Raw genomic sequence first — 24,646 nt, forward strand, 5'->3', positions numbered from 1 at the left:
TTTACTGCAGTTTACAAAATCGTTGCATTTCTGCAAAGTTTTTAGCATGGTGCTTTTGCCAGACAAAGCGAGCTAGTACGTTTTCTTCTTTAGTCGGCGTGTATGCAAAGTAGCAGTCTCTCCACGTTTTAAAAGGAAAATTATAGGAAAATGTAGTGGGGAAAAATTCTCGTCCAAAGTTGATGCGATTTTGTCTCATATTTCGATAAAATTTACCAAGGCATTTGTGAACCTAAAACAAGAAAATATTTTACCAGTAGCGATTAGTTAATTTCCAGTAAATAACAATCTTACCAAAAATCTAACGTAATCAGCGTGGAACCAATTTAACTGGCTACCCGTCTCTTTCGATATTTTCAAATCAGGTGAATGATACCTCCAGATATCACAACTATCGCAGTGCCTCCATAAATATTTGCTCACAAAAATGTATTTATCTAAAAGCAGTTTGTGATTAGATACTAAAGTCACATTTTGGCAAGTATTACATTTGTCGTGTTGAGTCCAAAATTTCCTACATCTCATCTGCATCCACAATTTAAAGTGAGGTAATTTGTAACATTCTGGCAATTTAGCTAGTGGAAAGTTGTCATCTGCCATACTTTGCAAAGCCTTTTTGAGCACATTCATTTGCCATTTGTGCTTGCACGAAATCTTATCGAAAATGAAAAATCTTTTAAGCTGTGTTTTTTCTTCTTCAATTTCCTCGTCTCCACATGTACAGTCGACACATTCGATCACTTGACCGCCACAAGTGCACTGAACGCATTCATCTCGTTGAACTTTGCAACACTCACAACACACCAGATAAAACGGATTTCCACACTCACAAAAAGCAGGACCAGTGCCACAAGTTCTGCTGCATGGGGGTGTCTGTTCTTTGCAGTCTGACGATTTTTCTGGTTTCTGTGGCTCTAATTCGTGTGTAGAAACCTGGGTAGCGGTAGCGTCTTCTTCTAATTTTTCTCCAGTGTCAACTTCTTCGACTTTGTTTTCGCTTTTCACAATTTCTTCATTTTCGTTTTCTATTTCCTCTTCTTCAGTTACTTGTTTTTCTTTGTTTTCGTCACGTAATGAAGACAAGTTACTTCCTCTACTAGATCGTCTGCTACTACTAGGTGGTAACATTTCATTCATAAACTGATTATAGTCGTCTTTCATTTTTGCTAAATATTGTTCATACACATGCATACAGACTGAATGTTGTTGTTCAAATGTTTTAAAAATAGCCATACAATCACAATCTGGAGTCTTTAGTGCGCTGTCAAGGACATATACATTCCCTTTTGGTGTTTCTTTCACTCCGACAATTTGATATTGGATTCTACCACCCGGCACGTGGGGCATTATAGCTTGCATGTGCCTTTCTTTTGCTTCTTGCCGTGCTTGTTTGGCACAAGTACAGTCAATCGGCGGTCGCATTCCTGTTATCACGTATTTAGGACCTCGAGGAGTAGAAGCAACACCGCCTATCACGTATTTATGTTCTTGTCTTTTCATAGTGGTCATGACATCTTTTCCTTGTTTGTAAACTTGATATTTTTTAGCTCTTTTTTCGTACTCTTTCATACAGTCGCATGGTTTTCCCATTGATATTCCTTCAATTATGTGAAAGGTTTCACTATCCGTTTGTTTAACCCCTTTTATAATAAATTTCGCAGCCCTACTTCTCCTGTTTTCCTTACACCTTGGACATTGACATAATGGCGTATCGAGCATTTGCTGTACGGCTTTCTGACACTTACAAAGTATCTTATCTTCGACTTCCTTATCCAGCTCATATTCGATTATTTTATTTTCATATTTCTTTAAGCAGTCGCATAATTTACCTTCAACAACTCTGTCAATTATTGGAATTACATCGTGTGATTCCGTTTCCTTCATCCCAGTAATAATATAAGTTATATTTTTCATCCTTCTCTCATCTTGACACTGTTTGCATTGACAGAGAGGCGTCTGAATAAATTTTTTGTACTTCTGCTTGCAACTGCAGGGTTGCTTTGACTGTCCACCTGGTCTCAAAAGGTGGTACCACTGGTCATAAAGCTGTAAATTCTTGGCGTGCTTACATGGTTCCTCTTCTCTCTCCTTATATTTACCGCATCTCGGTGATTGTATATTTTCTGGTGATTCGCACTCATCCCCAGTCGATTTTATGTTCTTTTCCTTTTTGTTCTCTGCACTTGGCTGAACATTGCATCCACAGGAACCCGGTTGGTCTTCGTAATGGCATTTGTCTTCTCTTCCTCTGCTTCTACCTTCCGAAAAACATTCGCTCGTAACTTTTGCACTTTCTGATCCATATGTACACTGCTCTTCTGATTTTTTGGATTCCAAGTCACATCCGCAAGTGTTCTGAATACTTTCTGGCTCTTCACCGTCCGAAACACATCCACATGTATTTTCTTGTGGTGCACAAACGCACGATTCTGGTTCATCATCGGCGAAGTAGCAAGGTTCTGGAGAACATTCACAAGAAACAGAACGTTTTGAAACGTCAATTCCAGCACAGACACAATAAAGTGTATCGTCAACAACTTCTTCCGTTTCCTCTTGGGTCTCGGATTCTAGTGTTTTATTCCTAAAGTTATCGCAAGGGATGTACCTTGAAGGTTTCAAAAGCTTTGGTACTGGTTTAAAGTTAACAAGTTCTGCGTACATGTTCTGAGCTATTCGAAGTTCGTTTTCGATGTCGTCATCGAAGTTTCCTGTTTGACCTTAAAAACGTATTCGTTATTGTTGCGCGCTAGGGTAGGATTTCTTTTTGAATTTTACTAATAACTTTAAAATTATGGCAACAACTGTACCGTTTACCCTATACTAGAGACCCTAGATATACTTGTCAAGACAAGACTGATTTTGGCAGATGACCCACTCTTCTAAGAAAATAAGGGTGGGTGGGCGGGGCTAGTACTTGTCAAGATGAGACTGATTTTGGCAAATGACATATGATTTTTCAATTTGTCATTTTTTTATTTTTAGCAAGTATTGCCCCACCCACGCAGCCTTTATTTTCTTAGAAGAATAAGTCATCTGCCAAAATCAATCTTATCTTAACAAGTACTAGCCCCGCCCACCCACCCTTATTTTCTTAGAAGAATAAGTCATCTGCCAAAATCAGTCTTATCTTGACAACTACTAGCCCCGCGCCCACCCACCCTTATTTTCTTAGAAGAGTGGGTCATCTGCCAAAATCAATCTTATCTTGGCAAGTATGAGACTGATTTTTCCAAATGACAGATCCTCTAACAAAATAAGGGTAGGTGTGCGGGGTTGTACTTGTCAAGATAAGACTGATTTTGGCAGATGACCCAGTCTTCTAAGAAAATAAAGGGTGGGTGGGCGGGGGTAGTCCTTGTCAAGATAAGACTGATTTTGGCAAATGGCATATCCTCTAAGAAAATAAGGGACGGTGGGCGGAAGCTAGTACTTGGCAAGATAAGACTGATTTTGGCAGAAGACCCACTTTCTTAAGAAGATAAGGGTGGGTGGGCGGGGCTAGTACTTGTCAAGATAAGACTGATTTTGGCAGATGATCCACTCTTTAAAGAAAATAAGGGTGGGTGGGGGGGTTAGTACTTGTCAAGACAAGACTGATTTTGACAGATGACCCACTCTTCTAAGAAAATAAGGGTGGGTGGGCGGGGCTAGTGCTTGTCAAGATGAGACTGATTTTGGCAAATGACATATGATTTTTCAATTTGTCATGTTTTTATTTTTAGCAAGTACTGCCTCACCCACGCAGCCTTTATTTTCTTAGAACAATAAGTCATCTGCCGAAATCAGTCTTATCTTGACAAGTACTAGCCCCGCCCACCCACCCTTATTTCCTTTAAAGAGTGAGTCATCTGCCAAAATCAGTCTTATCTTGACAAGTACTAGCCCCGCCCACCCACCCTTATTTCCTTTAAAGAGTGGATCATCTGCCAAAATCAGTACTAGATTTTGGCAAATGACATATCCTCTAAGAAAATAAGGACGGTGGGCGGGGGGCCAGTACTTGCCAAGATAAGACTGATTTTGGCAAATGACTTATTCTTCTTAAAAAATAAAGGCTACATGGTTGGGGCAGTACTTGCTAAAAATAAAAAAATGACAAATTGAAAAATCGGATAAATGAGAAATCGGAAAACTGTACAACTGTATAATCGGAAAATGCAAAACTGAAATATCGAAAAATTGAAAAAAAAACAAATCTTATAAAATCGAATTCGAAATTCCAGTTTCATTTTTTTTAGCTTTTAGATTTTTCAGCTTTTAAATATTTCATTGGATAATTTGTTTGACAATTTTGCAGTTTTTAAATCCAATCTTTTGATTTTTCAAGTTTTAACTTTACAATTTTGGAATTTTTTGATTTTTAATTTTTCGAGTTCTCAAGTTAAAATTTTTCCTTTTCACGATTTGTCATTTTTCCATTTTTTAACTAAAAGAACAAATTTATTCGGAGCGAAATTATGAAAAATCGAAAAATCCAAAAATTGAAAATTAGAAACAAAATTTTCAGATGTTTTAAAGTTACGGTAAACATGGCAGATTGCTGATCAAAATTACTTTTCACTCCTTTCCAAAAACCCGGTGACAAAAAATCAAAAATCGAAAATTTAAAAAATAAACATCTATTTTCTCGAGATTTTTAAAAATCAAATAAGAGAAATAGGAAAATTGCCAAAATTGTAAAATTAAAAAATCGAAAGTTTTTTTCAGTTACCCAGAGAAATCAAAAATGGAAAGATAGATCAAAAAATTGAAAATTTAAAAAGCGGAAATTGAAAAATTCGAATGTTGAAAAATCGAAAAACTGGTCTAGTAGTACTCGCTACGATAAAAGACTGATATTGGCAGATGATCTACTCTCTAAGAAAACAAAGGGCGGGTGGGTGGGGCTAGTATTTGCCAAAATATGACTCATTTTAGCCAATGACCTACTCTTCTAAGAAAATAAAAATAGGTCATCTGCCAAAATCAGTATTATCTTGGCAAGTATGAGACTGATTTTTGCAAATGACATATCCTCTATCCTTTTCTTAGAAGAGCAGGTCATTTGCCAAAATGAGTCTTATTTTGGCAAATACTAGCCTGGCCCACCCGCCTTTTATTTTCTTAGAGAATCTATTTGTTATTTGGCACGTACTAGTAAATTTCGACCCATTTTCGACGATTTTCAAAATTTAACTAAAAACTTTTTCTTGGATTTCGGGGCACAGTAGTCACTTCCGGCCTCATTTCTTCGATAACTTCAACCTTTTTTCCAGAATTAGTTAATTAATTCAGTGCATTGAAATATCATAGTTTTTAAAAATTTCAAAAAGTTCAATAAAACACGTACTTTGAATTTTTGTAAGTCTACTTCGCCATTGGACATAGTAAAATTCAGTCTTCATCTAATCAAAAAAAACTAATGAATGATGAAGATAAAACCTCCTTTTTGTCCAATAAAATGACTGATGAGAAAGCAAACCGGGTGGGTGGGCGGTGCCGTTTTGATTTTTTTAGGCATAAATTGGACCACTTCACAAAATGTAATTCAATTTTCATCTCATATTAAATAAAATAAGGCAGTGGAATAGCGATGTGGAGGTGGGTGGACTTCATTGTACCTTTTAGCCTATTTTTCAATTGCTTGTCAATGTAAAATCCACAACCAATAAAATGAGTGATTAATTTCATTGGCTGTTAATTAAAGACAAATCTCATCTTGGCAAACATGATATTCTGTATCAATATAGGGTTAAAGTGATTAAAATTCTGGCGAAAACGTCGAGATTTAAGGAGAAAGAACTTAGGAATCTCTAAACTTAGAAACTCTGAAATCTGTAGAATCTCTGGAATCTCGGTTATACAAAGCAGCCATTTGTATCATTTTTTGTGTATATGTAATAATAGAAAAACTGTAGTAATTTTTGTAATCGAGTCCATAAGATATTAGATTAATTAGAAAAATATAAAAATAATATTTCAGCTTTGTATATATACTTTCCAAAGTATATCTAGGGTCTCTACCCTATACCAAGTTTAAATGCAGCAAGTGTACTTACTTTCGCTGGTTTGTTCAGTTACATGCTCGGAAGAATCTGCGACGACATCTTCATGTGTCCCTTTTCCTGCTATTTCTATCTTTCTTTTTAGTTCTGCCTAAAATTTGATCTTACAAAGTTAGTAAGAACATTGTACCATTACCAACCAAATAACAAAAGTAGGGACTCTGAGGACGCTGAACATGTTTGTTGGTATATATTCCACTAAACTTTGGAGGTTTTTTTACAAAAGTGTAAGGAACCAAATAGGGAGATGGATATTTGACTTTTTTCTTTTTTATTGTTGCTTTTTTAACAACAACAGGTGGTCTAGGAGGTGATGGTATCCTTACATGTAACTCCCTCAGCGTGCTCATCATTGTTAAATGCACAACACCACTCAGTAACAATCTGTCATTGATGGAATATTTTTTCCGGTTGGGGTTAATCAGTTGGTACAAAATTAAGAGAAATTCGACCGGACATTTACAACAATTCTTTAACGCCTTCTTAATATGTCTGTGATTCGGCCGCAAAACCAGACCAAGATAAGCAATATTCTCCTGAGTGTTTATGATGGTATCTTCTGCTAAATCCTTCAGAATGCAGTGTCTCAAATCTTCAACTGTCGCAATCTGCCGAGGTGACAGTTCTTGGTACCATGCAGGACCTACCAGTTTAACAACCCTTTGATGCCCAGAATTCACTAAAAACAAATAGTAAAATATAATGGAAAAAAAACTAATTCATTGCCAATACTTGAAAATTTAGCCTCTTTCAATCTATTCTTAACCATTATTTTAAATTTCGCATGAAATTCCTTTTGTTTCTTTTCTTGTTCTGATAACCAGACTTCATCAACAAATATCCACTTAGGCGGACCACCACTGAAGTATTTTGTTTTTTTAACTCGAATTCGTTTTGGTTTTGGTTGGGTTTCTGTAGGAACATATTTTGCAATAGTTTCCTGAAGATGAATCTTTGTATCTCCGGCATCTAGCTTGGTGTCCGTTTGTGAAATATCGTAATCTAATACGGTATCTGGTTGGGGCCGAAACTTTTTAAAGATATTCTGTTTCTTTTGAGTAGTGGTACGAATTATGTTGCAGACGGGTGCACATGGGTGAAACTCATCGTCCATAATATTGTTCATAAACTCATGTCTGCTATGTTTCTTTCGAATATTCATTGTGTATTAGATTTTCTGTTAAAAATTTCAAACGAATAAGAAAAACATAAATTTTGACAAGCAAAAAATTTTTGACTTTAGAAAGCTATGTTGTCATTTTTATTTTAGTTTTTAATTTCACTTTTACATGGAAAAGTTATCATGGGGAATTCAATAGTACACCACTACGCACTACCACAAAAAAAAACAACAATAGATTAAAGGTAAACATGTCGAACGCTATTAATAATTCTGTAAATTAAATTCTAGAGAATCCGTGCGTGCCGTAAGTTGCAAACTCAAGGCTGGGCGTTTACGTTGACAGTTTTCCTTGATTAAGAATTCAGTAGCTGTCATTATCTACCGATCAAGAAAACAAGCTAAAAATATGTAACTTATTAAGATATTTTTAAAATAAATTTCAACCGAAACGGAAAATCTACTTTTTCATAATCTAGGAGCTATGAAACATCTAGAAAACACGAAATTAGCAAATCACCAACTAGATTCTGTGTAAGTTTACGCTACGAAAATAAAAACAGACGATTCCATTTGTGTCCTTTAGTGAAATAAATCACAAAGTGTGTAATTTACTTTATTTCAATCAGTACTAAATTATATTAAAAATCTTCTTTCTTGACAACATCTGGGCAGTACTTAATGGTTCACTTTATTTTTTCTTGCTTTTTTAAGGGCTTCCAGTTTTTCTAGCCGACGTTTATGCAACCGTTCTTGCAGTTGTTGCCGATAAATTTTTTGCTTTTCCTCTTGCTGTCTTCGCCATATCTCGTCGATAAACTCCCATTGTGGGGGGCCGCCACTAAAATACCTCGTACCTTTCCTTCGTTTCCTGATTTTTGCTTTTATTTCCTTGGATTCATTTGGAACATAAGTCGCATCTGTTTGTTGAATATGGATTTTCGTGTTCCCAGCGTCCATTTTCAAATCGGTCTGGGAAATATCGTAATCCAAACAAGAATCTATTTTTGGCCGTAATTCTTTGAAAATGTCCTTCTTCTTAATCGTCGTAGTTTTCGGGATGTTACAGATGGGTTTATCGGGATGAAATATGTCATCAAGGATGTTGTTCATAAACTTATGTTTTTTGGGAATCATTTTTTAAAATGGACGAAAACACAAGGTTGATGTAACACTCACAATTTTGACAATACATTAAGATATGAAGTTTGAAAATAACAACGTGATTAGTATTTGACTGCAGTGCCTACTTGCTGTAGAGATCGCAAGATCCAAGTTCAACACAACTATTGTAAAGTGGCGCAGAAATACAAAATGGGTTGGGACAAGTTCACTTTTAAATTTATGGGATGGGCCTACCTTCAAAAGTCGAGCCTTTTCTACCTTGGTATTTCCTGTTTAAACTATCTGTAGAACCTTTATTCCTTTCAGGTAAACAGTCTGAGAGATTAGGACAGTAAATTATTACTACCATAATCCTAAACCCCTCTAATAACACAGAAAGTCCGTGTTCGCTATTTCGTTGTGTATACTTTTGTAAAATTTAATTTAAATATGTCTTATGTCTGACATAGGGAACTACGGTGTTTTTCTTCTTTACTTAATTCAATAAACATGTACCCTAATAGGAACACAGTTGGTTGACAATAAGAAACTAGAACGCTGTTTTACTTACACTAAACTTTTATTTTTGTGTTATATACATATCACGTTTTATATGAAACGATATATGTTTGCAACAGTTCTAACATATCTCTTCTAAATTTAAGTTTCTTTTCTGAGGAAAAACCTTGTAAAACTTCCCCAATTGCCATCATTAAAAACTGATCACTCACTGGTGGTAATGAAATTTCAACATTGTTTACTTCTTTCTCTTCAGTACTAACGTTATTTTCAAAATGATTCATTTCTTCGAATTGGACTTTAGTAGTAGCAGTTGATGCCTCGCTAAAAAATAAACATAAATAATCACAATCAATTAAAAAAAAAATGCTATATACTTACAGACATTTAGGAAGGTATGGAACCAACCACAACATGTTATCAAAAAGTGTGAGCTCGTGAGACTTCTTTTTTTGTAAGGGTTTTCCAAGAGGAGGAAAATCTGTATATTCCTGTACAAAATTATCAAGAAGTTCTTGCCATCTACATTGAGCGGTCGCGACTGAAATTGTTGGAAACTTAACAAAATATTTTACTTTACTATTAGTTCTTACCATCAAGGTTCAACAATTTGGAAATGACGACCCATGATTTCCTTTTTTTCCTTTTGTTGTGATATAAGTCATGATTTTCATCATACAAGTGAGGAAGTTGTTTCATAACTTTGACTAATTCTTCGTCCACTTCGTAATTTTCATTTTTTCCTTCGTACACTATTCTTATACTACTCACATCAATATCTTTTTCCAAGAGACACAATAAAATTTCCCTTAAACTCGATTGCAGATCCTAGAAAATTATTAATACAGAACTAATTTTTTCTGGATTGAGAAGGTGACTCACCATTATGAAAGTTCAAAATGCCACTCGTACTTACAAATCTGTGTTCACTACGCTGAATGCAGAACTAAATAACATTTGAAAATTTTAAATGCTCGCAGTCAGAAAAAGAAAACAAAACCAGAACTCCGATTGTGCCCGATTGGTCGGAATTCGCATTTGTGTTTTCAGTACGCCAATAGCTTACATTCTCGTCACTAATTACAAAGAGAAGGAGGGGGGTAGTTGGAATAAGAAAGGGAAGCTAGCACACTACAATTGTTTTCGAAAACGTACAAGTTCCTCTGAATTTGTTTCTGTTGAGAACTGTATTTTCATAAATGACATTTTGCTATTTTATTTTTATAACAATTTGAGGTTTTTTCGTTGTTAGCTTTTTTTTGTAACTGTTTCAAAGCGTTAATGAAGCAAACATTTTCAAAATGCGTTCATTTCGACAACAAATTCATTGTATAATTTTCATACTCTTCAAAAAAAAAAAAAAATGGTAGGAGTTTTTAAGGGTTTAGATTTTTGAAAAACAAATCAAAATCATATACCATTTTGCAATTTAATTTTGGATCTGCAAAACTGAATGCTTTGTAATCTTACAGATTTTTTAAAGTTGTCATAAGCGTGGTAAATTTTTAATCAAAAGTTTCTGTCTGATGACGTCGTCCCAAATTTTGCCAAATAAATTCCATCCAAAATGTGCAAAATATGATGAATTTTTACTTGTGATTTATCATTGCATTCATATTTTTTAGATTTGTTTATACAGGTGGCTCCAAAAATTAATGAATGAGTACATTTATTTTATGGATTAAACCAGGGACGGCTCACTCCATTTTCCTAGAAAATTTTGGGAATACAATACCATTATTTTTAGTATTATACTGCACCAGTCCAAGTTGATATACGTGTCCTTGCAAAAATGTTGATGACGTCATCGCAAAATTGTGTAAAGAAAAAAATAACTCGAAAATTCTGCATGTTTCATTGTACTTCAAAAGCGAGGGATGTTCTGTCAAAACAACTTTCAAGCAATTTTTTTACTAATTTTGAAATTGATAAAGAAAAAAACTTCTATACATTGTAATTCAATCCAAAAAAAAATATACGAGGTATATCTTTTTAACCACAAAATGTTCCGATTTTCTGTAGGATTATAGCCATTTCAATTCATTTCAAAAGATTGCATCTTTCGGAGGTCCGGTCCGTGGTCATCTTTGTTCTTTGGCCAGCAAATATCTACCTGACTGCAAGTATACCCTTATCCATTTTGGATTAGGAAGCAAAGTAAAGAAGAACACTACAACAGTAACTACTTAGTAAAATTTTACAACTGTTACTTTGTGGGTTGCATTGAATTTGTAATTTATGGTATTGTCGGTCCAACCTTCATTTAACTTTGAAATACTAATAAAATTTTACTAGATACTCTTCAAGTGATGGAACTTTACCTGAAAAATTGTTTTAATAATAATAATAATAATAACAAACTTAAACAATATTAGCACTTGTGGAGTTAATAAAATTTGTTATAGTAGTGTTGTATTTATTATAAGACACATTTTCCAAAATAGTATCTAGAAATGCGGTTTGCACATAAGTATTGCAACATCTGACTTATTTAGTTTCACCCTTATTTCTACTTCTCTGGATTTTAAAATTTAAATTTAAAATAAACACTAAAATTGTTGCAAAGTTTACAGTGGGTGCGCTTCGTGGTTTAGACCGGCGAAGGATTAAGGCACTCCAGGTATCCAGTGTAACTAGATATAACTTTGGACCGAAGTTGATGATGGCCCAGATACTTTCCACTGTAATCATTTAATAGCGAATAGGTATATTTTCTTCATTTGTAATTGTTTTGAATTTTAAAGCGTTTCAGTTCCTTGAGGGATCAACTCCAGTTCAAGGTCATATCCATTGCACTGGTACCTGGAGTGGAGTATTTCCCCTTAGCTCCTGTCCAAACTGATATTGTACGACGAAAGATATTTGCAAATGACTCCAATTATGGGAATTACAGCTGTAAAATTTCCGACCACTTCGGAAAATGCACCCAGCATAAAACTGTCAATCAAGATTACTCGCCATCCTTACCTTCCAGGACTGTATTCGATTCAATAGGTGAACAGGTAGATTGTTAAACGGACCGCTTTCAAGGAATTTAATGTTAAAATTTAAGGACACATGAAAGTGAGGTTCTTAAAACTTTTTAAATCTTTGCAAATACATATTTCCTAGAAAAATCCCAATAAAAATTAACTCTACCATGATTCATATATGAATGCTCCAAAATTTGAAGTCCGGCTCTGGCTGAAGTCGTACCTCCGTTGGGAAGGTTTCGTAATGGTTTTATTGCAGGTTGCGGTCCAAAATACTAAAGACCCCTCATAAAGTAATTGACGGCGTTTGCAATTATCTTTCGTCCTACTTTAAGAACAGCGATTGTAAAATTAACACACCTAGATACATTTTATCTGTCCCTTTTAAAGTTAAGTTGCTCCGTTTAACTTTTGCCGGGTTTTACACGACATCCGCCATTCGAATAACATTTAACAGTCTTGGAGCAGCGTTATTGGACAATTAACAATTTTTCAGTAAAGTAAAAAATTTTAAATGATGTTAGTTATTGCTACTATTATTGTCTGAAAAATTTCGCTACATTTTGAGGTTTTTTGCGCCACCACCGCTACGCCGCTTCTAGACATTGTAAACAATTTATTCAAAACAAAAATTCTTTTAAAAAAATACATAATAAAATGGACATAAATAAAATGGACATAAATAAAATTTTTCTTTTTTGCATTTACTCGTCTCTTTGTCATTATAAACGACACAGAACAGTCAATTTAACAATGTTTATTGCTAATTATCTACTGAAAATCTTGAAATAGCATAAATTGTTAAAAACTCACATTCTAAATGTGAGGTTATATTTATAAATTTCATTGAAATCTATAAGGTTCTGAAATATTTCACGCCAACAAATGTGCTTGCAGGTGAAGTAAATAATTACTGGAATATTTTTTTACAATTTTCAACATTTACGTACGCGTCGCGACAATATTTTTCATTGACCCCTAAAAGAACAAAAATTTCGACGCCACTGGTCGATTTTCTCGAGGCAGCTTCTGATGACTCAACATGCTGTTTTCAAATGATTCCTACTCTACGATGCTTTTCTAGCTATAATATTAGTTTCAAAAGTTTTGAGCGATATTTGACAGATGTATGACGTCATCGATAATTTTTTAAATAGTACCTCCTACTTTTTTTAGCATAAAGTCCCTTGAAAGAGATTTTTTTGATATTTGGTTTAACCTAATTTACTGTCATAAGAAATGAAAAAAGCCAAATGTGCGTTTTAAAATAAATAAATAAAATCATTGTCAGAGACTGATGAGATCTTCACTCACAATACACATAACAAAAAAATGCTTGTTCATGTACATAATTCCGACCATAATTCTTACTCTTATTTTTAAATTCCTGTTTCCATAAAAATTCGTACGTGTTGGGCATATTCTGTAAGTAGGTAGAAAAGTAAAATTAAATTTCCAAGAATATTTTATTGTAGGTACGTTATTGTGAGTATTTCTTAGTAATCTTGGAATTTTTCAAACCAAAATCTTAGAAATTCAAGTTGGTACCTCTCGGAATATATTTTGAATGAAACAAATTGGTCGAAGGTTATTTCGATAGAACTTCGCTCGCCTCTGAAATAAAATAAAATAAACCCAGCTTTTTCAAAAAATTATAAAATCTGATTATGCGAATTTTATTTTTTTATGAGAACCCGTATAAGTTAAAATTTTTCCTAAAATTCTAGATGTCTAGGGTGAATATTCTACATAGATTTATACACCACAAGTGCAGCAGCATCTCATTTAATAAAATTTAAAAAACTTTTTATTATAAATTTTGGAGATGACGTCATTCCATTGGTGGTGGAGATGATCAGCCAAATTTTAGTTAGCGTTTAACCATCTACATGATGTTCCTAATATGCATATAAAATATGGCAATAATCAATCAAGTAGTTTCGGAGAACACTTGTCTAATAAAAAATGGATACAGACACAAACTTTGTAATTTCTGTAAAATCTATGTGATACAGAAAAAACAAATTCCAGCACATAACTGTTTTAAAAATTGGAAGCAAACATCTACGTCCATGGAAGCTTCAATTATCTTAGAGGGATTTAGAAAGTCTGAGGAACTTTACAATTTACGTTATAGGAGAATTATAGGCGACGAAGATAGTAGCGTATTAAAAAAAATTCGGGCTACAAAACCATATGGTGCACATTATTTTATAGAAAAAATTGAATGTAGAAATCACATACTTGGTAATTATTGTTCCAAAATTAGAGAAATAGTTAAAACAACGAAACCAGACATCACTATTAAAAATGTTCTTAAAAATAGTATTCTAAAATTTAGAACAGCTATTATAAGTGCTATCAAATTTAAAGTCTTAAAAATGATATTTTAAATGGACCGTAGCATATATTTGGCAATCACGAGAATGTCAAGCTATTTTTGTTATAAAAATGGACAGTCAAATGATATTTTATTTTCTACTTTCGCAAATGGTCTTTTATACGAACCTTACAAACAAGTTTTAAATAGAGTTGCAAATTTGTCGTCTAGTTTACTATGTGATATTGACAACGATGCTGTGGAGTGCTACAATTCAGTCGTTAATAAATTTGTGGGAGGAAAAAGAATGAGTTTTTCTACACGAGGATCGTATCAAGGGCGATGCTTTGCTGCGACAATAAGTTATAATAATAAGGGTAGGTTCTTAATTCCGTTATTCAAACAAATTTTTGGGGAGGACAATGTTGGTGTATATACGAAAGCGTTTGCGGAAAAGAAATTGAAAAAAATAAAAACGATTAATAAAACTAAAACTTCTATTAAAAAGTTGCGTATCCAAAGTGGGGCTTTCGGCAAAAATAGTATCGTGGACGATGAACAAACGAAAACTGCAGATATATTGCCTGAAGTGTATGAAAGAAAAAAATCGGATTTATTAATAAAGCTGTCACAGAGTAACGTAAACGCTATTGAAAAAGCTACTCGTACTTGTGGTCAGCGAATGTTGAATTTTCTGAGTTGCAGGGGCCTTTGCTTTTTTCTTATTATTTTTATTTTATTATTATTAAGATGATTTTATTGATTGCTTCGTTTTTATTATCCATACTATTGATTATTATTTACATATTAAAGTATTTACCTATATTTATATTTGCTGCTTGGAAATTCTTTCCATCTGTGCTTTTTAAGTAGGCTCCTCTCTTAGGAGTTGTAGTAATATATAATTAGAATTTTATTTGCTTTTCTGCACATATTGTTAAAGACACACCCTATATCCCTAATATGGCTTGAATAAATGTATTCCAATAATAAAATTCGACTTAATTAATATCAGTAATTTAATTAAAAGGTAGAATCAAATCAAAACAAGAACGTAGAAATGTCATCATATTTATGTAACACTTTTACTTGCATTTATCCTTCTTAGGTCTTCCCAGTTGAAAGTGGTTTTTATGAAAGGTCCATTGTGTCGAATGGAGTAAATCCCTAGCCATAAATAAGAAGTGGTCGGTTTCTTGCAGGGCCGTACTTTGTTATTCAAGTCATATTGTCCGTCATGGGGTAATAATGAGGTGATAATGTTTATTATCTTGTCATAAAAACCACTTTAAACTGGGAGTACTGTAATGCTGTTGTCAGATACTTCAAAGGGGTAGTCAAATAAGCTTAAGGTATTTAAAAGGTGCTCTATTGTGTGGGTCATAAATTACAGCTTACCGTCTCAGCTAATATTTTGAGTTGCCTAACTTGTAACTAAAAGAAGTAAAATTTTAGAAGAAAACGAAAAGTGACGCCTAAAGTAGGAACAAAACACATTTTTATGTCATGAGCACGTTCATGTATCGCCCTGCTCTTCAACTGTTAAAATGATGACGTAAAATGGGTCGGCATTTTGCCTTATTTTGGCATCTTTTAATGACTGTGTGGAGGAGCCTTATTAAAATAGAAATTTCCTTGATTATAATAGTGATGTTTACAATCCTTGCCTATCTTCAGATTGCTTTGGCCAAAAGGATTAAGGGTTTTGCGAATCGGACGTCGTTAACTAATCAACGTAAAACCTATTCATGCACGACTGATCTGTAGAACCTTTATTCCTTTCAGGTAAGCAGTCTGAGAGATTAGGACAGTAAATTATTACTACCATAATCCTAAAGTCTTCTAATAAAAAAGAAAGTCCGTGTACCCTATTTCGTTGAGTATACTTCTGTAAAATTTAATTTAAATATGTCTGACATAGAGAACGACGGCGTTTTTCTTCTTTACGTAATTCAATAAATAGGTACCCTAATAGGAACAGAGTTGGTTGACAATAAAAACCTAGAACGCTGTTTTACTTACACTAAACTTTTATTTTTGTGTTATATACATATCACTTTTTATATGAAACAATATATGTTTGCAACAGTTCTAACATATCTCTTCTAAATTTAAGTTTCTTTTCTGAGGAAAAACCTTGTAAAACTTCCCCAATTGCCATCATTAAAAACTGATCACTCACTGGTGGTAATGAAATTTCAACATTGTTTACTTGTTTCTCTTCAGTACTAACGTTATTTTCAAAATGATTCATTTCTTCGAATTGGACTTTAGTAGTAGCAGTTGATGCCTCGCTAAAAAATAAACATAAATAATCACAATCAATTTAAAAAAAAATGCTATATACTTACAGACATTTAGGAAGGTATGGAACCAACCACAACATGTTATCAAAAAGTGTGAGCTCGTGAGACTTCTTTTTTTGTAAGGGTTTTCCAAGAGGAGGAAAATCTGTATATTCCTGTACAAAATTATCAAGAAGTTCTTGCCATCTACATTGAGCGGTCGCGACTGAAATTGTTGGAAACTTAACAAAATATTTTACTTTACTATTAGTTCTTACCATCAAGGTTCAACAATTTGGAAATGACGACCCATGATTTCCTTTTTTTCCTTTTGTTGTGATATAAGTCATGATTTTCATCATACAAGTGAGGAAGTTGTTTCATAACTTTGACTAATTCTTCGTCCACTTCGTAATTTTCATTTTTTCCTTCGTACATTATTGTTATACTACTCACATCAATATCTTTTTCCAAGAGACACAATAAAACTTCCCTTAAACTCGATTGCAGATCCTAGAAAATTATTAATACAGAACTGATTTTTCTGGGTTGAGAAGGTGACTCACCATTATGAAAGTTCAAAATGCCGCTCGTACCTACAAATCTGTGTTCACTACGCTGAATGCAGAACTAAATAATATTTGAAAATTTTAAATGTTCGCAGTCAGAAAAAGAAAACAAAACCAGAACTCCGATTGTACGTGATTGGTCAGAATTCGCATTTGTGTTTGCAGTACGCCAATAGCTTACATTCTCGCCACTAATTACAAGGAGAAGGAGGGGGGTAGTTGTAATAAGAAGAGAGGCTAGCGCATTTCACAATTTTGGTACCTGCAACCTGCAATTGTTTTCGAAAACGTACAAGTTCCTCTGAATTTGTTTTTGTTGAGAACTGTATTTTCATATATGACATTTTGCTATTTTATTTTTATAACAATTTGAGGTTTTTTCGTTGTTAGCTTTTTTTTGTAACTGTTTCAAAGCGTTAATGAAGCAAACATTTTGAAAATACGTTCATTTCGACAACAAATTCATTGTATGATTTTCATACTCTTCAAAAAAAAAAAAATGGTAGGAGTTTTTAAGGGTTTAGATTTTTGAAAAACAAATCAAAATCATATACCATTTTGCAATTTAATTTTGGATCTGCAAAACTGAATGCTTTGTAATGTACAGATTTTTTAAAGTTGTCATAAGCGTGGTAAATTTTTAATCAAAAGTTTCTGTTTATTTCTCCCAAAAAGTGATGACGTCGTCTCAAAGTTTTGCCAAATAAATTCCACCCAAAATGTGCAAAATGTGATGAATTTTTACTTATAATTTATCATTGGATTCATTTTTTTAGATTTGCTTATACAGGTGGCTCAAAAAATTAATGAATGAGTACATTTATTTTATTGATTAAACCTGGAACAGCTCACTCCATTTTCCCAGAAAATTTTGGGAATACAATACCATTATTTTTAGTATTATACTGCACCAGTCCTTGCAAAAATTTTGATGACGTCATCGCAAAATTGTGTAAAGAAAAAAATAACTCGAAAATTCTGCATATTTCATTGTACTTCAAGAGCGAGAGATCTTCTGTCAAAACAACTTTCAAGCAATTTTTTTACTAATTTTGAAATTGATAAAGAAAAAAACTTCTATACATTGTAATTCAATCCAAAAAAAAAAAATACGAGGTATATCTTTTTAACCGCAAAATGTTCCGATTCTCTGTAGGATTATAGCCATTTCAATTCATTTCAAAAGATTGCATCTTTCGGAGGTCCGGTCCGTGGTCATCTTTGTTCTTTGGCCAGCAAATATCTACCTGACTGCAAGTATACCCTTATCCATTTTGGATTAGGAAGCAAAGTAAAGAAAGAACACTACAACAGTAACTACTTAGTAAAATTTTACAACTATTACTTTGTGGGTTGCATTGAATTTGTAATTTATGGTATTGTCGGTCCAACCTTCATTTAACTTTGAAATACTAATAAAATTTTACTCTTCAAGTGATGGAACTTTACCTGAAAAATTATTTTAATAATAATAATAATATAACAAACATGAACAATATTAGCACTTGTGGAATTAATAAAATATGTTATAATAGTGTTGTATTTATTATAAGACACATTTTCCAAAATCGTATCTAGAAATGCGGTTTGCAAATAAGTATTGCAACATTTTTTGCAATATAATTTTGCCGTTGTGTAACTTTTTAATTATTACACGTCTACTTTCTGACTTATTTAGTTTCACACTTGTTTCTACTTCTCTGGATTTTAGAATTAAAATTTAAAATAAACAGCTAAAATTGTTGCAAAGTTTACAATGGGTGCGCTTCGTGGTTTGGACCGGCGAAGGATTAAGGCACTCCAGGTATCCAGTGTAACGAGATATAACCTTGGGCCGAAGTTGATGATGACCCACATACTTTCCACTGTAATCATTTAATAGCGGATATATTTTCTTCATTTGTAATTGTTTTGAATTTTAAAGCGTTTCAGTGCCTTGAGGGATCAACTCCAGTTCAAGGTCATATCCATTACACTGGTACCTGGGGTGGAGTATTTCCCCTTAGCTCCTGTCCAAACTGATATTGTACGACGAAAGATATTTGGAAATGACTCCAATTATGGGAATTACAGCTGTACAATTTCCGACCACTTCGGAAAATGCACCCAACATAAAACTGTCAATCAAGATTACTCGCCACCCGTACCTTCCAGGACCGTATTTGTTTCAGTACGTGAACAGGTAGATTGTTAAACGGACCGCTTTCAAGGAATGTAATCTTAAAATTTAAGGACACTGAAAGTGTGGTTCTTAAAACTTTATAAATTTTTACAAATACATATTACCTAGAAAAATCCCAATAGAAATTAACTCTACCATGATTCATATATGAACGCTCCAAAATTTGAAGTCCGGCTCTGGCTGAAGTCGTACCTCCGTTATGAAGGGTTCGTAATGGTTTTATTGCAGGTTGCGGTCCAAAATACTAAAGACCCCTCATAAAGTAATTGACGGCGCTTGCAATTATCTTTTGTCGTACTTTACTGTAATGCTATTGCCAGATAATTCAAAGGGTGGTCAAATAAGCTTAAGGTATTTAAAAGGTGCTATATTGTGTGGGCCATAAATTACAGCTTACCATCTCAGCTAATATTTTGGGTTGCCTAACTTATAACTAAAAGAAGTAAGATTTTAGAAGAAAATGAAAAGTGGCGCCTAATATAAAAACAAATTCTCTATCACCTCGATATTTTTTAATTTAAAAACTGCTACGTTTTTTAAAAAATACATAATAAAACGAACATAAATAAAATATTTCTTTCTAGCATTTACGCATCTCTTTGTCGTTATAAACACCACAAACAACATCAATTTAACAATGTTTATTGCTAATTATCTGCTGAAAATCTTGAAATAGCATAAATTGTTAAAAAAACTCACATTTTAAAAGCGAGGTTATACTTATAAATGTCATTGAAATCTATAAGGCTCTGAAATATTTCACACTAACTTGCAGGTGAAGTAAAAAATCACTGCAATTATTTTTACAATTTTCAACATTTACGCCCCCAACAATATTTTTCATTGATCCCTAAAAGAACGAAAATGTCGACGCCACTGGTCGATTTTCTCGGCGCAGCTTTTGCTGTTTTCAAATGATTCCTACTCTACAATGCTTTTACCTGAGCGACTACTCAACGCCGCTGAGGGTATATTTTGCGCCTAAATCTGCTGATTATTAAAATTAAAATTAAACATTGCGCTATCACAACCTTGAACTGTGATAGATAACCCGTTTTAGTTCTTCACTGCTAGTAAAATTGAATTTCGGTAGTAAGGCTTATCATCAGACATTTAAAATAAATAATTACCATTGCTTGTTAGGTCATAAATGTCAAGGTAATGTCAATTTTAACATTTTTCATCACGTTGTGTGTTACTTACATAGTACGAAAATCAACAATATTAATTATTTGGGTGTAGGCCCATTTTCTTGAAAATGAAAAGGGAAATCGCATATGTGGGAAGAGGTAATAATTAAACGCCCCTAATATTTTGATACTTATAATGAAATATACAAATTACAAATAAGTATGATTAGTCGATTAGTGATAAATGATTAAATATCTGCCGGGAAAAAAAATAAACTAAAATATAGTACGAATCTTACATAACTAAGACAGGCATAAATATCGTTACAAAATAAACCCATACGCCACCCCGGTACGACGCCTATGGGTTTTCTCGAGGGCGTTCTAGCAAATACGGTGATGATGGGTGACTTACCGTCGGTGACAGCGGCCGGGCGGCGCTAAAGACATCCCTGGAAGCGGAAGTCGCGATGAGTACTCCAGAAAAAAGTCGATCGCGGAATATCTAGAAGGGAAATATGGATTTGAATAGAGGCCATCTGCGGGAACGAGGCATTCAGTGAAGAAAGAATCCAGTCAAGTTGCGCCTCAATTATTTTGTACATGATTGCTGTATAATTAGTCGTGTAAATTTGAGTTTATGAGAAAGAAATAAATTGTTGAGTTTTACACACGCCGATTTTAATTATCGATCAACGTAACACTCGTGCCGGAAATGAGATTCAAGATTATAATTGGTTTTACGAATATCTACGGGCAGATTGGACAAGAATTGTGTTGCGAATTTTGTTTTTACGTTTGCAGATTAATGGTCGATTGTGATTATCTACTGGGATCATGGAGGTAGACAGGAGGGAACATGCCTCATTTAACCAGTGTGCAAGAAACGCCGACAAAAGAGCTCCACGCAAAAGCTATTTATGGCCCTGTCCGTCCTAGTGTACCTAAATAATAATACATATAATGATAAGAGTCGAACAAACACTGATAAGTAACAGGAATTTTTGGTCCAAAACTAATGCCAAAAGGTCAGTGGCGTTACTAGAAAAATTTTAAATAGGGACTACTATTGAATTAGTGGTATTAAGCTTATTTACATAATATAATGAAAAAAATATCGAAGAAAATTATTTTTTATCTCGAAATTTGTCAGCTAAATAGTTTTAATATAAACTCAAGAAATTTTGGACAACGAAACTGTTACTCTTTATTTTTTTTTTAATTTTTGATTTGCATTGTCAACCAAATCCCTCATTGTATGGCTTTTACTGAACCATTTTATTCTTTGTTTTTTTTTTTCTCATTTCTTCTTTAGCTTTTCTGGTATAGATTTTCAGACGGTAAACTATCATTCTTGCAGTAAATTTTGTTTTGCTGTTGCAGCATGTTGCATATTGTATTGAGCGATAAGTCGAATTTTTCCTAATTTTTTTCTTCATGACGTCCAAAACATTATCAGTGCAAAAATTATTATTCTTTAAATAATATCTCAAATTACAAAATATTTGCTCTACTAAAATTGCTATTTGGAACGCGTTCTCTGAAGCGTAATGTAAAGCACCAGATTTATATTCTTTGAATGCCACAAATTTTGCATAATGTTCATTACAATTGTTCTTAGAGCCCAAAGCAACAATACATTTTTCGTAAAAATTTTGATTATTTATCAAGTTTCTAACAACGTAACTTGTGCAACTGTACAAATCATTTTTTCTCTCAAAGAAAGTTCTTTTTTCTTCAAATGCCAATTTCTAGGTAAAGCTAAATTTTCTTTTTCTTTAGGAACATCGTTTTCTTTTCTGTTATTATTTTTAATATAACTCAAACAACCAACTAAAGGTGTTGTTTTGTCGGTTTCGTAACTTGAGTTATTTGAAACGTCCAAATATTGAGAAACTGATAAAAGTTTTAAGTCATATTTAAATTGAATGGCCGTAGGGACTGATGTCTTGACTGGATTTGGGAAAATGCATTTTCTAAACAATCTTAAGAAAATCTCGATGTTAATAAATATGAGTATTTTTTTTTCGTTCAAAAACAAGTTTTGTAGGTCTAAAATTGATGTCGTAGTCAGTATAACACCTGTTTGAATAGGCTTCCAAACTGCTTTTCCAAATTTGTCAGGATCGACTTTTAAGTTTAAAAATAACTTAATGAACTCTTGAAGGAATTCTATAGTTTCCCTATAGACAGCCATATTAAACTTACTCAAGGCCAAAATAGTTGATCTAGAACTAATCAAATGGAACCACCTATATACAACATAGCATTTCGATTCAAAACATTTAGAGAATTTGACACCTTCATTTTGTTAAAATGGTTGGATTGTAAAAGATCCACATTTAACTTAGACGCAAATTGCAGCTCAAATTTGCCTTCTTCTTCACAAAAATCTTCAATATGTTGCACGTCAACCAAATCAGAAGTTAGTTTATATTTTTCAAGAAAATCATTTAGTAATTGAATGATTTTGTTTTGTACCAAACATTGCTTTATGTTTTTTAATAAATGTGGCCCATCTGCTAAAAAGTAAATTTTTTCGCCATTAACTGGGTTTAGGACATAATTTTTTGTTTCGCATTTTCTTCCAGCTTTTATTCCAAAAGTTTTCCACATAGCTTGATTCGCCGATCTCATATCTGAGGTTACAGAATGAACCTTCAAACCAATTGCACTGATTTTCTTAAAAACTTCTTTAAAATCATCAACTAGAACTGCCTCATTCATACTGTCTCCAATAAAATAGTATGAAACAATTTGTTTCCAGCGAGTAGTAATACCTCCCACAAGAATTACCAACGCTTTTGTCGCTACTCCCTCATGTTTTGGTAGAGTAATTCCCCCAATATGTCCCACTATGTACAATCGCACGCAAATGTTTTGAGCCTATGGGCGGATCATTTTTGCCGGTCGTCACCGAAGGAGGCGGTCCAAATCGTCCAAGGGCAGAATTTGTAGGTAGGCTCAAACTACAACGAAATTTACGTGTTGACCAAATTCTTACCCTGAATTAGTTTTAATTTTATAAATACTTACTCTTAATTAGTTTTAATTTTATAAATACCCTATCTAAAATGTTCAGAATATGATGAGTCTAATTGCAAAACTGAATACTTTGAATTCTTGTCAATTAGTTAGAAAAAACACCTGTCCTGCTCTAATAACATCGAAAATATGCTCAAAATCACACTAATATTCTATATTATTAAAGTAAGTCACGGACATTTTTTGAAGTGTACTACATTTCAAAAAGCAAAAAAAATGTTCAGTTTATAAACTTCTTAATTTTGCTTAAAAGTTTATCAATCATATTTGACGCTTTATTTTATCCGTTCCATTTGTTATTCTTTACTGCTGTCTCTCTTGGGTCGAGATGTAACACCGGACCGAACGTTCTTCGACCGATAGGATAATTTATTACTTCCGACATCTTTTCGGTGACAAATTTAATCTTTGCATACTTCAGCGTAGTTAGTGAACTCGTTGTGACCACTTAAATATACAAAGAGTACATTTTGAAATGGAACGAAAGTCGAAGAATACTTTCAAAGCCACGATCAAAATGTATTTGCTTATCTTCGCCAAAAAATGCATGACGTCATCGTAAAATTTGATATGATGAGTCTATACCTGTGATTTATCATTGTAGTAATATTTTTTAGATTTACTTATACAACCTGTCTCAAGAAAAGGTCACTTCGATTATCGATTTTGCGTTTTTTCGACCAACAGTTTCATCGAATTAGATTTTTCAGTTTCCATTTTTCTATCAACTTTTCGATTTTATTACTTTCTAATTTTCTGATTTTTCAAATTTGCAGTATTTTGATTTTTCGAGTTTTCAGTTTTTTCGTTTTTCGATTTTTTAATTTTTCGTTTTTTTGATTTTTCGATGTTTTGATTTTTTAATTTGCCATTCTTTCAATTTTCGATTTTTCGTCTTTCCATTTTTAGATTTTTTGATTTTTCTGTTCGTCAGTTTTTGGACTTTGCAATTTTTTTGCATTTTTCGATTATATTTTACTTTCCGATTTTTTTGATTTTTGAATTCTCGTTTTTTACGTTTTTAATTCTTCGATTTCCGATTTTTCAATTTTCCGGTTTTTTAATTCTTCTATTCTCGATTTTTCGATTTTCCATTAATCATAAAATTTTTCGATTTTCCATTTTCTGATTTTACGATTTTTCGATTTGCCATTTTTCGATTTTCGTTTTTCCGCTTTTGTGGTTTTTCGATTTTTCTGTTTGTTTCAGTTTTTATGGTTCTGCAATTTGCAGCTTTTAGATTTCAATTTTGTGATTTTCCGATTTCCCACTTTTCGATTTTATGATTTTTCTTCGATTGTCGTTTTTTCGATTTTCATTTTTTCGAGTATTTGTTTCATTGAATTTTCGAGTTTT

General features: G+C 33.2%; 1 protein-coding gene across 1 annotated transcript; it reads right to left on the bottom strand.

The window, feature by feature from the left end:
• Window position 1: 1 nt before the first annotated feature.
• Window positions 2-7,290, bottom strand: LOC135139296 (uncharacterized). Its single transcript, XM_064069477.1, has 6 exons — window positions 6,777-7,290; window positions 6,185-6,723; window positions 6,039-6,135; window positions 489-2,717; window positions 295-437; window positions 2-232 (listed from the first exon to the last, which is right to left on the bottom strand). Exons 1-6 carry the CDS (start codon window positions 7,204-7,206, stop codon window positions 2-4), a joined length of 3,669 nt encoding a protein of 1,222 aa, XP_063925547.1. The 5' UTR covers window positions 7,207-7,290.
• Between the last annotated feature and the right edge of the window lie 17,356 nt (window positions 7,291-24,646).

Source organism: Zophobas morio, unplaced genomic scaffold (genome assembly GCF_036711695.1).
Source record: "Zophobas morio isolate AGI-343-1 ecotype UQ-CSIRO unplaced genomic scaffold, CSIRO_AGI_Zmor_V1 ptg000031l, whole genome shotgun sequence".
Taxonomy (NCBI): domain Eukaryota; kingdom Metazoa; phylum Arthropoda; class Insecta; order Coleoptera; family Tenebrionidae; genus Zophobas; species Zophobas morio.